The sequence below is a fragment of the Ursus americanus genome, chromosome 2 (genome assembly GCF_024610735.1).
Source record: "Ursus americanus isolate L20-20 chromosome 2, mUrsAme1.1.p, whole genome shotgun sequence".
Lineage (NCBI taxonomy): Eukaryota > Metazoa > Chordata > Mammalia > Carnivora > Ursidae > Ursus > Ursus americanus.
The window spans coordinates 65,809,606-65,828,874 of record NC_142128.1 but is presented as its reverse complement, the minus strand read 5'-3'; the positions used below and the strand labels follow the sequence as shown (position 1 = coordinate 65,828,874).

The 19,269-nt window shown below is 56.7% G+C and overlaps 1 protein-coding gene across 5 annotated transcripts in view; it reads left to right on the top strand.

The window, feature by feature from the left end:
- The window catches only part of TMCC2 (transmembrane and coiled-coil domain family 2), a 38,298-nt gene extending 20,003 nt beyond the window's left edge, over positions 1-18,295 (top strand). For 2 of the 5 annotated variants that reach the window (XM_045787533.2, XM_045787534.2), the window contains exons 3-5: positions 13,656-14,596; positions 16,044-16,179; positions 16,724-18,295. In XM_045787533.2, coding sequence (XP_045643489.2) covers positions 13,656-14,596; positions 16,044-16,179; positions 16,724-17,035 — 1,389 coding nt within the window. In that variant the 3' untranslated portion in view covers positions 17,036-18,295. Of the gene's footprint in view, positions 1-4,298; positions 4,512-4,605; positions 5,501-12,816; positions 12,921-13,655; positions 14,597-16,043; positions 16,180-16,723 lie in introns of those variants that run through there. The other 3 variants (XM_045787536.2, XM_045787537.2, XM_045787535.2) reach the window with 3 other exon arrangements.
- The last annotated feature ends 974 nt before the right edge of the window (positions 18,296-19,269 follow it).

Here is a 19,269-nt window from a genome sequence, read left to right as displayed (position 1 = left end):
CTGACTCTCGTGCTTCTGCTTCTGTTGTCCTCTTGGACCTTCACCCCGGTCTGGATTTGGGCAGTTCTCACGGCATCCTTTTCCATCTCTCCAGCTAGCCCACTTCTGGGACCCCAGAGCTGGGCCGGTATCCAGGGCTAGTGAATAATTCAGCATGCTCAGCAGAAGCTCAGATCCAAAGCGATACCGTGACCTCCTTCGGGTGGCTGGAAAGACAAGCACTCTGTAATCTTAACTTCATTATATAAGGTTTCTTCACGGCCCAAGCACCAGCTTCAGACCCAAATATGATCTGGGCCCCATTCCCGTGTCCTGACTTCTCAGGGGAGCCGGGGCATGGTGGCAGGCGCTTAGGACTCGCTGCTCACGTCCCCCTGAGCCCGGCTGGCTTCGGCACGCAATGGAGCAGCATGTCGCAGCTTGCAGAGCACTGTCACAACCATTCCTCATCTAATCAGAGCAGCTCCTGGGAAGTGAGGAGCCCTGGCGTCAGCAGGACACCCCAAGAGTTCTGCATTTCAGTCCTGTGCTTTTAGAAAAGAATCATTCTAAATTCTTCTTGGCAAATAGAGTGGGGTGGGGGGGTGTTCTGCTTTCCTAAAAACTGTCCAAAAAGGAGATGCTACGTCTCTTCCGGGTCACTTTCTTCTGGACCTGTCCCCAGTGTCCCCAGCCACCCAGGAGATGGAGTGGCTATGAAACAGTCATCTTTTTCTACCCACCCGACACCAATTTTGATTTTCCTAAAAGCGGCCAAGATGAGTGGTTCTCGCCACTGCCTGGCACCTGGCTCACGGCTGTGCCTGTGGAGGGCTTCCTGCAGGAGGGTCCACAGCATCAGCTGGGCAAAGGAGCGGCAGGTAGGAGAGATGACCTCCTCCCTCCCTGGAAGCAGCTGGAAGGTGGCGTAGGCATGCTGGTCGTCCCCCAGCCTTCCCTCTGGCCTTTGCTGCCTGCTCTTCATGCTCACGGGGCCAAGCCTCTGCACCCGCTCCTAGGAAACATGCCCACCTTGGTTGCTGTAGTGCATCCCGAAGACTGGGAGCCTTCCTCCCCTCCCGCCTTTCCCCAGGGAAAAAGCAGGGCTCACTATGGTAACACGAGTTTGTAAGAAAATGCGCCTTCTGGTAGGGTGGGCAGGTGAGTGTTAGGGAGGAACTCGGAATGCTGACCCCGTCCCCAAGCCCCATTTCTAAGGGGTAGAGAAGCAGCAGCCTCCCACGGAGGGATCCTAACTGAGAGATTTTCACAGCGCACCTGGAGCCTGAGATTTTGAAGGCCTCACCTTCTATTCTGAGCTACTAAATTGAGCTGTCTTTAGCTCCTAAAGCCGATGGCTTCTCAGGTTTCCCATCCTTCAGAATATGTAGTTTGTGCTCTTTTTTTTTTTTTTTCCCCAAGAGAAAGAAGAGTAAGTAGGAAGATGAAAGGGGAAGGGGCTGAGGAACCATAACGGGGGCAAAGGAAGAGACCAGAAAAATGGCGTACTTGGAGTGTTAGGGAAAGAAGGGGCCTGGCTTGAGAATTCCGAAGAGAGTCTAAACCAAGGGGAGCCCAGCAGAGGAGAGGCCGGGGCCCTGTTTGGTCCATGCAGTGTCCCCTCCCAGGACAGCACCAGCCCATCTCTCACCCCGGACTCAGACTAACTAGGAAAGTGGAGAGTGCCTGCCAGAGACACCTGCCCCAGCCCAGCTGCGGGGTCCTGTGTGCAGGAGCCACAGGGACTGCCCAGCTTGGCTGACGTGGGGCCTGCATCTTGGCCAGCCAGAGGGCTATGGGGCCGGCCAGGACTTACCAGCAGGTACACGTGGTGGCATCCACCCAGCAGCACCTTCTCTTTGCAGAAGGAGGTTAGTTCTGGGACTTGTGTCCTTCCCAAGCCCAGTGCTTGAGTGCCCTGGGCAGCCCTTCCACATCTGCCTGCCGTTCTCCACTTGGCTTCAGACGGCAGCTGTTTTTCTGGCTCTTTCTGGCCCAGGCCCCGTCTCCCAGGTACCTCGTGGAGCGACTGTGGTGCGTGTGTGCGTGAGGGCCTCCACGCTAGTCATCTTGTTCAGTGGAAGCTACGACGTGTCAGGCGTGTTCCCATTTGATCTTCACTGCAGCCCGGGAGTTCATGATCCTATGTACCATTTTGCAGCCAGGAAAACTGAGGCTCAGCTACAGAGAGTCTCCAGGGCTGGACTCATTCACCCTCTAGCCTCCTGCCTCCTGATGCCCCGGGTCTCATTCCTGAAGGCCTCTTCCTCCAGGCTACTCCTGTGTGGGTCCTGCTGCCTCCTCCTGCATTGCCCTGCACTGTACAGGGCCTGTGGAGGCCGCATAGCTAGGGAGCGGCAGGGGGAGGATTTAGGGCAGGCCTCGGGCCCCAGGCCCTCTGCTGTGCCACCGAGAGGCTTAGCCATCCCTCACGGAGCCCAGCCTTGGTGAGTCTTCCTGTGATGCATTCCCCTTCAGCCAGGGCTTCCCAGGCTCCCCTGCTCTCCAAACACGTCTCCCATTGCACTTGGGGGACTCTGAGCCTCAGGGCCTGTGCGAACTTGACCGAGGTCCCAGAGCGAGTGTGGAACTCGGACCCAAATCCAGGGCTCACATCACCTTTCCTACCACACCGGGACGCCTCAGGCTCCCTGCTCCCCACCCCCAGGGCAGGAAGTTCTGTGTCCTTGGCAGGCCTGGGAACATTTCATACGTGTAAAGACAAGAACAGACTCTAGAGGAAAAGGGATCTCTCTCCTTCTGGCTTGCCTGGCAGAAGTCCCCCGGATTCCTGTTTGTTCCTTTTCTCTTAGCAGACTGTTGGTTCACCCCTGCGCTCCACCCCCCTTTTTCCTGCTGTTCAGTTATTGTGCGGATGGGTGGGTTGTCCCCGGAGCCGAGAAGCTGCACCCTCCCGTGAGGGAGACGCCGGATGCCTGTGCACGGTGACTCTCCTCTGGGTCTTCTTGGTGGTGCGATGTGTTTTGCAGGAACCTCTTTCTGGTGCTTCTGAGCCTTCACGGTCCTGGGCAGTCCAGGGAGTGAGAGCTCATGAGAGAGCTCCAGAGCTTAGCGTCCCCGGCCCCAGCCCCAGCTCTGGCCTCCTGCCGGCACGGCCGCCTTCTGCTCTGCCTGTAGGGAAAGGTTACAGATCTTAGCTTGGCGGAGTCTAGAAAGGAGGGAGGCAGGGGAGAGATGTGTGTGTTTGTTTGTTTGTTTTTAATTGTTCCATTTACGCAACAAACCTTTTTTGAAGTACTTCTAGGCATAATGCTGAATCTGACTTGATACATGACATACAAAAATGAGGCCTTTAAAATTATGGCTTGTTTGGTGGGTTGTGGATGTTTTCCAACCAAAATTTCTGAAGTAGTTAGAACACTTTTACAGGGCATCTGGCTGGCTTGGTTGGTGGAGCGTGCGTCTCTTGGTCTCAGGGCTGTGAGTCTGAGCCCCACATTGGGTGTAGAGATGATTTAAAAATAAAATCTTTAAAAAAAAAAAACAAAACACTTTTGGAGTGAGAAATACTGGGGAAAAAATCAGTAAGAGCTGCTATGGATTTAGGAAAAGGTAAAGGTTTTTGATGATAATTTTGAAGTAACCAAAATGTTATTATCTAGACTGTGTTAAGAATGCGTGCGAAAACATGCTTTTAAAAATTTTGGTTCCAGTACGCTTTGCCTTAGGCATCATTTTATAGGATTGTCATTAGTTCTGGAAGGAGAGGGATGTCTTTGTACGAGCAGACCAGCTTGTGTCTGTGGCCACGTAGGACAGAGCTGCAGTAGGTCCACTGCTGGTTGCAGCTCGAGGAGGTAGGGCATTTGGTCATTGTGCATATGAAGGAAGGGTCCGTCCTCTGTTGGGCACAGTGAAAGGCTCGGATATATTTAAGATGTGGTTCCTGCCTTCCTAGGGGAAGTAAGACCTAAGGCCTATTTACACATAACCATTATGCAAGAGGAACTGTGCACAATGCCAAAGCATAAAGTAAAAATCGAGGGATTTTTGCAGACATCGGGAGCTGCTGGAAGTGTTCCCTGACCGCACATGGCTGAGCTGGCCCCCAGAAAATGGGACCTGTGTGATGGGCTTTTGCTAGGTTCCTGTCGTCACAAACTCCAAGTCATCGGCCACCATTAATGTGTGTAAGGTTTCTGTGAGGCCAGGGTGTGGGGACTCCTGCTTTTGGTGTTTTTGGCTGCGTGCCCTGGCATTGCGCCCCAGAGATAGCCCTGGGCCCTCCTTATCTCTTTGCACCTTCTTGGGACCACCCTACCACGTGTGGACTCTCAGTATTTAAGCCCTGAGTCCCTCGCTGGCTCAAGTAGGTGCAAGGTCCGTGCCTTTTGGTGATTCTACTTCGGAAGCCTCCCTGGGAGCCCCAGCCTGGCCCTGAACCCTGCAGGCCATCCAGCCCGCTCACAGCGTGCTCTCCTCAACTGTGGCCCTCTGACCCCCTCTGCTGGCCGCTCACAGGATTTCCTGCTGGGAGTGTCAAGATGAGGTCCAAGGAGGAAGGGACTGCTGTGAGTTTGCCGGCTGTGTTTGATCTTGGGTGTTTTCACCTGGGCCATGCTGGGGGGTGTTGGGGATGGGGTGGAGAGGAGAGAGCGAAATGGGGAGCAGAAGGCAGCGAAGTAGTTGCAGTGGTATCCGAGCAGAGTGGATTCGTGGAAGAAAATCAGAGCAGAGGAGTCCTGTGGGTGAGGCTGGCTGAGTTCTGACTCCCCCAGGGAGTTCTTGGCGAGGGAGGGTGCCTTGGGAGTGATGATGCCGCGCGCCAGTGAGCAGAGCAGCAGGGAGAGAGAGGTAAAGGGCTCCAGGCTGAGCTGGCTGTGTTAGGATCTGACAAGCAGTCGCCTCCAGGCTCTAGCCTTTTTGGCTTTCGAGACCCCTCCATCCTGGAAGCCTGGCTAGGAGCCCTACTTCCATTAGAAGGTGAAGAGAGGGAGTCCATGGGACCATGACTGTATGAGAAGGGCTTCCGATGGGGGAAGCATGCATGATGGAAGGGGATGAGCAGAGTGCCCGTCTAGGTGGATGAGTGATGCAGGCACATGTGTCCCCATGTACTGCCCTGCCCCCACCAGGGCTGGAGTTGCTGCCTGTCACACCTGGGGGTCCTCATGCACACTGAACTCACCGTGGCAACAGCTGGCCTTGGGGGTGGGTAGAAAAGGGCAGGGGGGCACCTCATCAGAGCTGGGTCTACCCGCTCAGTGATCCTGCCTGTCTCCTCCCAGATGGGAAGGAGCAGCCTGTGAGCCCCAGGGGAGGGGAAATCTCCCAGAGCAATCCACCCCTAATCCCCAGGCTGGGCCTCAGGCCGGAGATGGCGGCCGCAGAGCCTGGGAGCTTGGGCGCACCTGCTCGCAGAGCCCGGCTTCCCTTGGCAAGCCCTGTGCTGCCCAGGGACTGTGACCCTGGGGGCCCGGCCCAGCCTGGGGAAAGCTGGAGCCTCAGAGGTCCTGGCACCCCGTCACCAGCACGGCTTCGGGAAACGGTACCCACACAGGTGAGGCCCCTGGTGGGTGGGAGGAGAGACGTTCACCGGGCAGGGTTGGGAGAAAGCCAGGTGGCTCGTGCTCACCCTCTGGTGTCTCAAGGTGTGGCCCCCTCTCTCCATTACAGAGAACTCTTTGTGAGCGGGAGAAGGGAGGAGGGGGTGAACACCGGCCTCCAGGCTTAGCCTGAGGCGTGTCAGGAGGGCCCCTGGGGTCGGGTCAGGGGGTCTTGTGTGGGACCATGGCTGAACCCTAGTACAGATGCCTCTAGAAACCGGTTGCCATGGGTGACTCCTCTTGGAGCCAGGGGAGGTGATGTGAAATGAAGTGGGAGGCGCGTGCCTGGTTGCGATCACGTCTGTCTACAGAGAAACATTAACAGGGAGAGAGGGGCGTGAAGGTCCCATGAGCACCGACCCCAGGTGGACGTGGGGAGTCCAGAAGGAGCAAAGTGCTGGGTGCCTGGAGCTTTTGGAGAATTTGCAAGATGGGGAATGGAGGAGGCCCCAAGGCAGGAGGGTAGCTCCGGGCTGACCCGGGACCCAGTGGGTGTGAGGAGGCAGAAGAGTGTGCAGGACATTTGTGTGGAGAAGGGCGTCGTTGTCAGCAGGGCAGGGGGAGGGTATGGATTTGACCAGAACCAGTGGGTGGGCCTGGCAGAAGGGACGGGAAGCCGAGGGCTAGGGGAGAGAGAGAAGAGGCTGGCCCTGAGGGCCAGCGGGGAGAGGGCACCTGGAGGTGGCAGGCAGAGGCTGAGGGAAGCCTCCACTGCAGTGCCCGGCTGCTGTGAGATCACACGTGCTGTCCCCAAGGAAGAGCGAGCGCATTTCCTCGTCTGTGCTCCGAGCCCTCAAATCCCTTGTTGCAGCACACAATTCCTGGTAAAGCCGCTGAGGCCATGCCGTGCCAGCAAGGAAGGGGCACTGCGGGAAGAGCCAGGGCCCTCAGGCTCCTGCCCCTTGAATCCCCCTTGTGGTGGCTGGGGCCGCGCTGCAGGAGTTCTTCACCCCACTGTACCCCAGTGAACAGACCTGGGGGGCCCCCCATGTGTACCCCATTAAGTGCCTCAGCATGTGCCTCCCTGCCCTCCGGAGAAAAGCTGCTTAGGCTCCCAGGCACCGGTGGAACTGCCGGGTGGGCCGGTACCGTCCCCACCCCCCGTCTCCTGCGTCTTTCCCACATGGGGTGCCTGGGTCAGCTGGGATGGTGTGTCCAGAGCTGGGACTGGGCGACTGCAAACTGCCATCCCATCCTCACCAGGCAGAGAAAGAGCCAGCGGCCCCAAAGGCTGTACCTGCCGATTTGGGAGGGGGGGGGCAGCCCCTGACTCTAGGACCAGGGGTTGGGATCACATATCCAGCTCTGGCTGGAATCTCAGGTTGGTGTGGGAGACGTCAGGTCCCCTTCCTCTCCGCTTCCCCATCAGGTCAGACTGCCTCTTTGGGCAGAAGGATGTTAGCTGGTCCTCAATGTCCCTTTCCGTCCTGCCCCTGGCTTGCCTCCCTTTCCTCTGGGGACTGGGAGGAAAAGGGAATCTGAGTGTTCTCCCTCCTGAGAGGGGTGCTCAGATCAGAGCCCCGGGGCCAGAAGTCAGCAGATGGGAGCATCTCTGCTGAGTCACCATGGGCCCCACAGCCCCCTTCACACTTGCCTTCTAGGCTCTTAGCCACCGGATGCCCAGGCCTGCTCAGGAGCAGCATTCTGCCTAGATCTCAGCCTGCTTGGCCAGACTCACAGACCCTCTTGTTCCCACCCTGGGAGGGAGCCCAAAGGCCCCGTGTCCCAGGGTGGCAGGGGCTGCCTGCTCTCCTAAAGGGAAACATAGAAGCTCTAGGGCTCTTCTCGTCCCCTCCCTCTCCCTTCTCTCTCTCTCTCTCTTTTTTTTTTTTTTGGTCTAAGAGTGACCTTAGTGTTGGCTTTCCGATCCCTGAGCAGAGAGCTACGACAGGAAGTCCTCATCTTCTGGGGCAACCTGCCCTGGGGCCCCTAACAGCAGTACTTTGTAAATCCCGGAAGGCACTCTTGTCCCCTGGGGCGGGGAGTCTGGCTGGGAGCCCCCTGCGGTCTTGTGGGGACCTGGGGTTACAGGTGTGGGGCACACACTCCTTCCAAGTCGTGCTTGTCGGTACGGTTCCCCTTGAAGAATGCTTCGTGTATTTAGTCCTTTGCTGGAGAAATAGAACCACGGTCCCGTCTCACAATAGCTGGTCCCGTCTCCTCCATGCACGGAATTTTATGAAGCCCCGGGTGCTTTCCGCCCCTGTAGTGTGTACCGTGTGCTCCTGGCCTCAGGGATCCGGGTGGCCGGACTGGTTGGTGTGCAGGAGGGGGAGCCGTTGCCCCACGTCTGGACCCAGGTTAACAGAGGACGTGAGCTCAGGCCTGGGAGGAGCTGGGAGCCCCCGGAGGCCCACAGGAGCCCCACAGGAGCCGGGGCCTGGGAGCTCCTGTGATCTGGCAGCGTGCCTAATCCGGCTTCGTTCAGAATTGCCGGAAGGGGGCAGGGAGGAGAGTCCACGGCTCTGTGAGGCCATGTGGTGGGGGTGCTTCCAGGTGCAGGAAGCAGGGAGAGGAAGAGAGAAAGTTGCACCCTGGACGCTTCAGACAACATCCCATCTCTGGCTCTTCCAGAACATTCACCAGGACTTCTTGGACCTCAGTCACTGTTTAGAACAAGGTCTATGACCTCAGCCCTGGCTGGTAGGTACTGTGAGCGGGGAGCATGGCGCGGCCTCCCGGGGATGGAATGGCATCGTGGAAGGAAGCATGGCCCTCCCTCCACCATTCTCCCCTTGTAAGAACTTGCCTGGCCCGTGCACAGGGATTCATCTTGGGGTCAGGTGCCTTAGGAGAGAGGGGTGGGAAGGCCATGGTGCTGGGGCCGCAACTCCAGGTGTGGTGCTGGCCGTGGGGCATGGACAGAGTGGCGTGAGGCTCTGTGATGGTTTCGAGAGAGGAGCGGTAATAGTAGCCCACTCACTGCCATGTTCCAGCTGGGGACCCAGGGAGTGTCCACCCCACAGTGACCAGGGCTTGAGTGATCTGGACCCAGCCCCAGGACAGGGGTTTGAGAGTGAGTTAGAAAGAGCTTCTGCTCTGTTGAAATGAGACTGTAAGATGAAGACCCCAGGTACCCTCCCGCAGGCCCCCCTCTGATAGGACATTAGTTGGAGCTGTGGCCAGACCCAGCAGGTTGGAGGACCCCTCGCCTTCCACATCCTGGTTTGTAATCACCACCTCTGTCTAGTTCCAGAAGATGGTCATCACCCCCAAAGGAAAGGCAGACCTGTGAAGCAGCCACTGCCCGCTCCTCCCCTGCCCCCAGCCCCTGGCCACTGCTAGTCTGCCTTCTATCTCTTTGGATTTAAGCATTCTGGACATTTCATATATATGGAATCCTTGTACGTGACCTTTTGTGTCTGGTTTCTTTTGCTTGGTGTGATGTTCTCAAAGTTCATCCATCTTGTAGTACGTATTGGTGGTGCTTCATTTCTTTTATGGCCAAATAATATTCCGCTCTATGGATGTACCAGTTTGGTTGGCCCATTCATCGGCTAATGGCCATCTGAGTTGTGTCCACCCTTCGGCTATTGTGAGAAGTGCCGCTGTGAGCATCTGTATATAAGCACTTGTTTGAACACCCATTTTTATTTATTAAAATATTTTAATTTTTATATTTTTTAAAGATTTATTTGATTTTATTATTTTTTTAAGATTTTATTTATTTATTGGAAAGAGAGCGTGCATGAGCAGGGGGGAGGGACAGAGGGAGAAGCAGGCTTCCTGCTGAGCAGGGAGCCTGATGCGGGGCTCGATCCCAGGTGGGATCATGACCTGAGCTGAAGGCAGACACTTAACCAACCGAGCCACTCAGGCACTTCAAGATTTATTCATTTTAGTTAGAAAGAGAGAGTGTGCAGGCAGGGGAGGGGCAGGGACAGAGGGAGAGTCTCAAGCAGACTCCGCACTGAGCGCGGAGCCTGACGCCAGGCTCGATCTCACGACCCTGAGATTACGACCCGAGCCGAAACCAAGAGTTGGACTTTTAACCGACTGCGCCACCCAGGCGCCCCTGAACACCCATTTTTGATTCCTTTGGGTGTAGACCCAGAAGTGGAATTGGGGGATCATGTGGCAGACCTATGTGTAACTGACTGAGGGACCCCCAAGCTACTTCCCCCTGCGGCGGCTTTACGTTCCCCCCAGCAAGGTGTGAGGGCTCTAGTTTCTCCACATCGTCGCCGACACTTGTTATTTTCCTTTGAAACATGACAGCCACGTGAGCGAGTGTGAAGTATCCATTTATGTTTGGTTTTGAGCACCTGCTGGCTGCCCTGAGATCGTGCTGTGATCGTGGCTTTCCTTCCGTGTCTGATTTCATCCTCCTGACAGCCCTTTGAGGGCCGTGGAATCACCTCCCTTTTCCAGATGAGAAAGTGGAGTCCCAGAAGAGTTCATGACATTTCCAAGGGCACACAGCACGTGAGGGACAGAGCCAGGGTCCTAAATCTAAATTCTTGTCGCCATCACCTGTTTCCGTTGCCCTCCGCCCACCTCCCGTCTGGTTAACACCAGTTTGTTCTCTATATTTAAGAGTCTGTTTCTGGTTCTGTCTTGTTTATCTTGTATTTTAGATTCCACATGGGAGTGAAATCATACAGTATTTGTCTTTCTCCAACTGACTTAGTTCGCTTAGCCTTATACTCTCTAGCTCCATTCGTGTCGTCGCAAACGTTGCAAGGTTTCACTCTTCTTTATGGCTGAGTACTATTCCGTTGTACACGTGTACCGACTCTTCTTCATCCATTCGTCAGTCCGTGGACGCTTGGGCTGCTTCCCTTCTTGGCTTTTGTCAATAATGCTATGGTCTCATTGCTTTTCTTTATTCAAAAAGTTGTATGTCTGTGTATGCTTTTTAAATTTTTTTTTCAGATCACTTTCTCCTCTTCTGCTTTTTCCATCCTTCATCGTTTTGTCATCTTATGCTTGAATTTTCCTCCTTTTGATAAAGTATTCTCCCTCTTTGTACCCTCTGTCTGCCATCTGCCACCTCCTTGGCTTTCTGTCCCTTAATCACTCTGTCTCGATTCAGTCCTGAAAGGGCTCTGCTGCCATAGTAGGGGGTATATTGAGGGGGGCATGGAGAGCTCCCCACCTTCCTCCAACTCCAACTTGCGCCTTCCCCCATGGGGGAGGAGGGCAGGGGGGTGTTCTGTGACTGGAGTTGCCCAGCAGGGTCCAGGTGTGGTAGACGCCAGTGGAGGGGCATGAAGGAGCTAGTGTCCTAGTGCAGGACTCCCAGGCTCGAGTCTGGGCCCTAAGCCGGGGAAGAGCGGCCGGCAAGGGGGCCAGGACCCCAGCCCCAGGCCACAAAGCCCACCATCAGGCCCCAGCTCGTTTTCCCGGGGATGTCTGTTCTCCTCTCATTCATGGGGATTTCACAGCCAACTTCCACTCTGCTTTTCCATTTGTAAGCTAGACAGACTCTAAATCACGGAAGGAGACACACCAAGCTGCCGGAGTAAAGCCAAGGTAGGGGGAGAGCTGCTATTTTAGACACTTCGGAGTCCTAAAGCACTTCTCTTCAGGGCATTCCTGTCTCATGAGCTCCTCCCACACCCCTCCCAGTCCCTGCAACAGATGCTCTGCTCCTTGAGAGACAGCAAACTGCCTGGCGCTGAGCATCGAGCCAGGCTTCAGCCAGACCCAAAACTCACTTTTTGGATGTTTTTTTCTCCCACAAAGAGGGGGAAAGAGAATTGAACCTCTTTGGAAGGACAGTGGCCTTAGAAGAGGACTGGATTATTTAATCTTAAAAGTCATGTGTTCCTAGGGGCGCCTGCCTGGCTCAGTCATTTGAGTGTCTGACTCTTGATTTCGGCTCGGATCATGATCTCAGGTCGTGGGATCGAGCCCTGTGTTGGGCTCCGTGCTGAGCATGGAGCCTGCTTCAGATTCTCTCTCTGCCACTTCCCCCTGCGGCCCTCCCCTAGCTTACATGTGTTCTCGACTCTTAAAAAAAAAAGTCATGTGTTCCTAGAAAATTTAATTTTTTGTATTTCAATATCTATGCTGTAGTATCAATATGGAGTGAATTGATTGGTATAATCTCCTAATTAAACTTCATCCCTCCCACCCCACCCCCAAATTGTGCTGCCTAGATCAGACAGCACTTACGAGTGCCTTCTGTATGCCTGGCACTGAGCTAAGTGCTCTATAGACATCATCGTGTGTGATCCTCGCAAAGACCTGAGAGGAGGCAGGATTATCCCATGTCTCAGGTGGGGATACTCAGGGCCAGGACAAAGGTCAGGCTGTTTGTCGGCACTGCAGGAATAGCACAAGAGGAAGGCGTTTAACTGCAGGATGGGGTTTTAAGTCAGACTGGCGTGACAGTTAGACCTTGGGACAGATCATTTAAAGGAGACTGTGGAATTGGCCCCTCTGGCATACAAGGTCAGGAAATCCGAGGAGCCAGGGTTCTGGAGGTCTGAGCACCTGGAGGGAGGGCCAGGACACACGAAGGGAGACCCAAAGCAAATGTAAGGGGAGATTGGAAAAGGGATTGGCGTTGTCCCCAGCATCCCCTGTGGTGCTGTGACCTGAAAAGGCCCCAGAGGAAGCCCACAGAGGCGCCACCCTCCCCTGGCTCCTCATTTTGGCAGGGCGTTGTTTTCAATAGTGTTTTCCAGTAACTTTGCACCTCAGCAGAAGCCGAGTGCGGTGACTTCTGCCTGTAATTGGCACAGGCTGCTTCCGGTTCCGGGGTGTGTGACCGGGCCACTCTCTTTGTGTTTAACCCCTTCCCCCACACATACCTCATCCCGCCCCACACACACGAAGAGCAAATGATCCGACCCGGCCGTCCTGGGGGTTGCTGTGTGTAAAAATACATGGGGTTGAGCCATTTCCTGCCGCTTCCGTTCTTGCATGGTGATAAGACACTGGGGACCCAGCTGCGGACAGAGAGATCCTCCTGCCACCGAGGGGGAGCCGGCTCTGGGAGAGCAGGACTCCAGGCCCGCCCGCGTTCCTCTGACCCCGGGTTTCCCATCTTTCCTATCGCCTGTGACCTCTCTTTCCTTTCTCCCCACCACCCCCAGCCTTTCTCAGCCTCTCTCCTCCTCTGTACCATCCTGATGCACTTGGGAAGCCTGCCTGCTGGTGTGGAAAGGGGCTGTCTTCTCCTTCCTGCTCATTCACCCCCTCTGGGCTGGGCCCTGCTGCCCTTGGGCCCCCGGACCAGTCCCTGCCTCCCTTGGCCCCGGGGATTGCTTCTGGGACTTGAGTCACCAGGCCCTGGCCCGTGGGGCGGGGGGGGGGGGGGGGGAGGGCTGTGCTCTTCTCCCGCATCTGGGAGACTGGGCAGGGCCAGGTGCTCCCACCATCATGAAGCGGAAGAGGTTGCCGACGACTCGAGAGAGCTGGAAGGTGATGGAGGGGCTGGGAGGGGTGTCAGCAGAGGAGGGTGACCTGCTGCTGCATTAGGGAAGCTGGGTGGGGAGGGCGGGGAGGCTTCCGGCGCCTGCGTGGGGCCAGAGTATAGGCTTCGGTCAGCCCTCGGGGAGAGGCCCGCTCCAGGCAGGAGCCTTTCGGGTAGGTTGAGTCCAGAGGGACAACTTGTCTCATCCCTGGCAAGTCAATCCCATGACTCTCCGTCAAAGTCCAGATCGCCTTGGTCCACATGATGGAGCAACAAGAGTTCTGGGCCAGAGGTTCCATCTTCTCAGAGCTGTGTGTCCCTGAGCAACTTGCTTGACCTCTCTGGGCCAAAGGAGGGGTAGATCCGCCTAGACTGCATTTTAGGGATGTTGTGAAGATGAGGTAGATCACAGATGTGAGAGCCCTTCGAATATGGCTGGTGTAGGGGCACCTGGCTGGCTCGGTCAGTGGAGCCTGCAACTCTTTAATCTCAGAGCTATGGGTTCAGGCCCCACGTAGGGTGTAGAGATTACTTAGAAATAAAGTCTTTAAAAAAAAAGGGGGTAGCTGTAGAAGGAATACTGTGTTGTGATTCTGCTTGCCCCGAGACTTCCTAGTCATCCTGCACCTGTCCTCCAGGCAGAGAAACCAAGTCCGGAGGTGTCCAGGGACACATGAGAGATTCCCGCTGTGTCCCTTGCCATGGTTTCATGATTCACCCATGCTGCTTGCCTCCTCCCCCAGGCTGACAAGGGAGACCTCGTGGCCCTGAGCCTCCCCGGCGGCCTTGGCCACAGTGACACCGACGGCCCCATCAGCCTGGACGTGCCAGACGGGGCCCCAGACCCCCAGCGGACCAAGGCTGCCATCGACCACCTGCACCAGAAGATCCTGAAGATCACCGAGCAGATCAAGATTGAGCAGGAGGCGCGCGATGACAACGTGGCCGAGTACCTGAAGCTGGCCAACAACGCGGACAAGCAGCAGGTGTCGCGCATCAAGCAGGTGTTCGAGAAGAAGAACCAGAAATCGGCCCAGACCATCGCCCAGCTGCACAAGAAGCTGGAGCACTACCGCCGGCGCCTGAAGGAGATCGAGCAGAATGGGCCCTCGCGGCAGCCCAAGGACGTGCTGCGCGACATGCAGCAGGGGCTGAAGGACGTGGGCGCCAATGTGCGCGCGGGCATCAGTGGCTTCGGGGGTGGCGTGGTGGAGGGCGTCAAGGGCAGCCTCTCGGGCCTCTCACAGGCCACCCACACCGCCGTGGTGTCCAAGCCCCGGGAGTTTGCCAGCCTGATCCGCAACAAGTTCGGCAGTGCCGACAACATTGCCCACTTGAAGGACCCTCTGGAGGACGGGCCCCCCGAAGAGGCGGCCCGGGCGCTGAGCGGCAGTGCCACCCTGGTGTCCAGCCCCAAGTACGGCAGCGATGATGAGTGCTCCAGTGCCAGCGCCAGCTCGGCCGGGGCGGGCAGCAACTCCGGGGCCGGGCCGGCCGGGGCGCTAGGGAGCCCCAAGCTGAACGCGCTGTACGGGGCCCCCGGGAACCTGGACGCTGTGCTGGAAGAGCTGCGGGAGATCAAGGAGGGCCAGTCTCACCTGGAGGACTCGATGGAGGACCTGAAGGGGCAGCTGCAGCGGGACTACACGTACATGACCCAGTGCCTGCAGGAGGAGCGCTACCGGTAGGGCCGTGTGCTGGGCACCAGTCTTCAGACTCCGCGTGGCGGAGGCAGGTGGAGGTGCATGTAGAAGGGGCCGAGGCTGCTGGAGGGAGCCAGAAGAGGCCCTGGGAAACCTTCCTCCAGACCGGTCAGAGCAGCTGGTAGATGGGGGATAGGGTTATGGGACCTGTGTAGGGGGAGAAGGTGCTGCCTGTCTCAGGAGCTCTGAACGTCCCTCCTTGATGGTTATGGGGTCAGTGTACAGAAGGGGAAACTGAGGCAGGGACCAGCTATGTGGCCTCTCATCTGGAAAGATTGAGAGCACTGACTCTGGAGCCAAATTAGCTGGGTTCAAACCCCAGCTCTATTCATTTTTTTTTTTAAGATTTTATTTATCATGATACGCTGTTGAGAAGCCACAAAAAAAAAAAGATTTTATTTACTTAAGAGAGAGAGAGAGAGAGCACATGTGCACGCGTGCGCATGAGTGGAGGGGGAGGGGCAGAGGGAGAGGGAGAAGCAGACTCCCCACTGAGGAGAGAGCCCGATGCGGGACTTGATCCCAGGACCCTGAGATCATGACCTGCAGGCAGACACTTAATAGACTGAGCCACCCAGGTGCCCCCCCAACCCAGTTCTACTCTACTATTTACCTTGAGCAAAGTACTTAATGCTCTCCACACCTGGTCTCCTCGTCTGTGCAGCGGGAATACCATGAATCCCTACTCCGAGGGTTCATGAGGCTTAAATGAGTCCAAACCTATAAAGTCAAAGTATGTAAACATCTGGCACGGTCAGTTTAAACGTTTGGCTGATGCTGGAGTCTCTGGTCCCTCCTTCCCCTCTGCTCTCTCCGCCCTTGTGCTCCCTGCCTCTCCAGTGGCACTTGGTACTCACTCCCTGGGATTCTTGGCCATCTTTTCCTTAAGTAGCACTTTTCCTTTTTCTTCTTTATATATATGAAGAAGGTTTGGGAAATTGAGGCAGAACTCTGCCTGAAAACTAACTAGCCCACGTAAAAGTCACCTTTGGAGACTGTGTGCCTGCAGAGCACAGATCATGTGTCTGTCCCGCCGTGTCCCTGGTGCCCAGGAAAGCGTCTTCGTCCAGGGTTCACGGGCTCATGTTGAAGTCATTTAGTCCCTGACTCCTCCGTTCATGAGCTGTGTGATCTTAGGCAGGTTCCTTCACCTCTCTCTGCCTCAGTCTTATCTGTATAATGGGATGATGCTAGTACTTATCTCATGGGGTTGAGGGCAGCGAGGATCCTACGAGATAATGTGCCTGAAGCCTTGGCACATGTCTACATGGAAGCAGAGCTGTGTATGTAGTAACTTCCATTGTCCTTGCTGTTAAAATCGGAACAGGGCTGAACACGCTGGGCAGACTGAGGAATGAAATTGATCCTGAATTGAGAGAAGGGAGGTGAGGGGGCCAGGACTGCCGTCACACCTTGTTCCTCTGCCAGGTATGAGCGGCTGGAGGAGCAGCTCAATGACCTGACCGAGCTTCACCAGAATGAGATGACCAACCTGAAGCAGGAGCTGGCCAGCATGGAGGAGAAGGTGGCCTACCAGTCCTACGAGAGGGCTCGGGACATCCAGGTGCGACCGGAGACCGGTCCTGGCGGGGAGGGGCGGGGGGGGGGGGACCCTGGACATGCAGAGAGAGCTGGCAGCAGCCAGAGGGGGAGGGCTACACCAAGTGGGGCATGATGGGCACAGGCTGATCCACTGGCGGTGCAGGTGGGCACGTGGAGGGAGAGGGCAGCGTGGGGTGGGCGGAGACAGGAGCGAGGCATGCCCGAGGCCGGGGCCTCCCATGCCCCCAGCTCTTTGATGGCAGCCTTGCCAATGAATAGTTTGGATTTCCAGGCTGTAGACTGCCTGGACAGGAAGCTCCCAGGGATGGGGCCAGCTGCGTCTCCTACATACACAGACACACGCACGCACGCTAATCAACCACTCCAGTTTCCTACCATCCTCCCCAAATAGTTGTAATGAAAGGACTGTCCCCAGGTGCAGCCGATCAGCCTAGGGGGCCTTGGCCGGGGGGCGGGGGGCTGTGCGCGGTCACCTTCTCTGAGGGGCAGGCGGGGTGCAGCCGGGGGGCCTGCCCACGCTGAGCGCCCACGCGCCCGCCCCGCAGGAGGCCGTGGAGTCCTGCCTGACCCGGGTCACCAAGCTCGAGCTGCAGCAGCAGCAGCAGCAGGTGGTGCAGCTGGAGGGCGTGGAGAACGCCAACGCGCGGGCCCTGCTGGGCAAGTTCATCAACGTGATCCTGGCGCTCATGGCCGTGCTGCTGGTGTTCGTGTCCACCATCGCCAACTTCATCACGCCCCTCATGAAGACGCGCCTGCGCATCACCAGCACCGCCCTCCTGGTCCTCGTCCTCTTCCTCGTCTGGAAGCACTGGGACTCCCTCACCTACCTCCTGGAGCACGTGCTGCTGCCCAGCTGAGTGGCCGGCCGCCCCCGCCCCGTGCTCTCCCCGGCCCTCAGACGGCTCTGCTTCTCCGGGAGGGACCCTGGGATTCCTGAGGCCCTTGAACGTCTTCGTGTGTCTGCTTTGGCCTCTTGCCCAAACTGTCCATTCCAGCAGCTCCTGCCCCCTTCTCTGTTCTCGCTTCTGTCTGACGCCTTCTCCCTGTTGGCCTGAGCGGAGCTTCGAGCGCAGCCCCGACCGGAGGCAGTGGGGACATCTGTGGCCAAATGGAGCAGAGGAGGACACCAGAATGGACTGTTCTGATTATTAGTCACACAAGGACTTCTCCCAGCTGACTCAGGAGGCAAGTCAGGAAGGCCAATAGAATAGGAGCAGGAGAGGGCCAGGTCCCAACCCTTCTCCCTTCTGGGGAAAAGCCCAACCTGGAGGCTTGATGGTTCCCTCCTGCAGAGATGGCCTGGATAAAGTCAGAAGGCAAGGGTGGGTGGGGGGTTTCTGCTGGCCTCAGAGAATGCCAAGGAGAGAGGGTAGGGCACCCCCCCAGCCTCCAGGCACCTGCTGGGCCAGAGAGTAGGCGCCGTCCACCCCTCCTTCCAGAGCTGGTTTGAGGCTCACTTCTGGGCCTTTCCCAGGATATGAAGGATGCAGGCTCTGGAGGCCAGGTGGGGTGTGACTTTGGACTTGTGTTTTCCCTGTGATTCTTTCTGCCTGTCACTGGATCTGCTCTTTTCAGGGAAACAGGCCTCAGGGGCCCCGAGCCTCAGCCTAAGCCCTTAGGCCTCTGGGAGCACGTTGGGTTCTATTTATTTATTTATTTATTTGTTCCTTCGTACCTTACCCCCACTGAGCTCCGCGGAGAGGGCCTGCCCCGTCCTCTCCCGGAAGCCAGGGCTTGTTCTCGGCTGTCCAGCACTTCCATACCATTTCGCCTCTGGATCATCCTGGCTGGGGGAAAGGGGGCAGAGCCACCCAGCCCCACTCTCCCGAAGTAGCCCGGCAGCCAGGATGGGAGGGGCGTGGCCTCTCTTTTATACATCTGGTTATTTTGTATGTGTGTATTTGCGTGGAGGAGGTTGTTTGTTGCTTTATTTTTTTAAGGCTCTGGAGTGTTGTGTATGGTTTCTCTTCACATCCCAGCCTTCTCACGGGCACTTCCAAGAAGAGAGGGCATTTCTCGAAAAGCGAAAGAGAAATCCCCTGGAGCGGTGAAGGGTAGTGCCCGTCAGCAGTGGTGGACCTTCCTGAAAAATAAATATCCTCTAAATTTTCAAAGCATCCTGTCTAGTGTTGGCTGATGGGGCCATCTCCGTGGAAACCACCGGGTCTCTCTCCACACCCAGGCGTTCTAGGTAACAGACTGGGCCTCCCCTCTTGGCCTGAGGCCGCCTTCTTCCAGGACCCCCCACTGAACAGACCATCATGCACCCTTCCCGCCCTGCTTTGTGTGGCCAAAGCTGTGGCCTCGGTGATAGGAAAGTGAGATGATGCCAGGGGCACTTTCCAGGGGGAGGGGGTTGGGAGAGAGATGCCCGAGGCTTGAACAAGACCAGCTGCCCGAGGCCCAGACCGCAGCAGGCAGGCACGGTGTGTAGCCACGAGAGGGCAGCAGAGTCCTTACTCACACTTTTCTCGGGGTTCAGTCCCAGAGTTACCTGGACCTTATCCTGCTGTCCAGCCAGAGCACAGGTCACCTGCTCACCAGGAGCTGCAGTGAGGCTTTGAGCATGGAGACCGGGCCCCCAGTCTCTGCCCTGTGGCTGCAGCTCCTGACCTGGCAGTTAAGGGCACTCACAGAAGGCACTGGATTCCCAGCAAGAACCCTGTAGGACCTTGTGTGTGTTGGGGGGGGCGGGCACCTGAATCTTCCTTGTGAGGGGAGAAAGCCAGGTACAGGGGGGCGGGTGGGGGAGGAATCCACCCTAGAGTCCTGGCCCATAATTAGCGCACCTGTCGCCGATTTCCCATCCCCTCTCTGGCCTCAGTTCCCACACCTGTAATGGGCCTGGATGTGGTGGCTGCTAGTTTGAAAGGCTCTGACGTTCTGTGGCTCTGTGGGCCTGAGAAGTCACAAGCTGCAGCTGCATCTGTGGCATTGGGCTTGAGGGGGCTCTAGGAGTCAGGGATCCCTCCCTAACTGGGCCCGAGAGAGGGGGGCCTCCAGGGGGGCAGAATTAGTTCATCCTCACTCTATAACCATGTAGGAGTCTCAGCAGGCAACCTTATGGGGCGCCCGACACTTCAGCACTCCT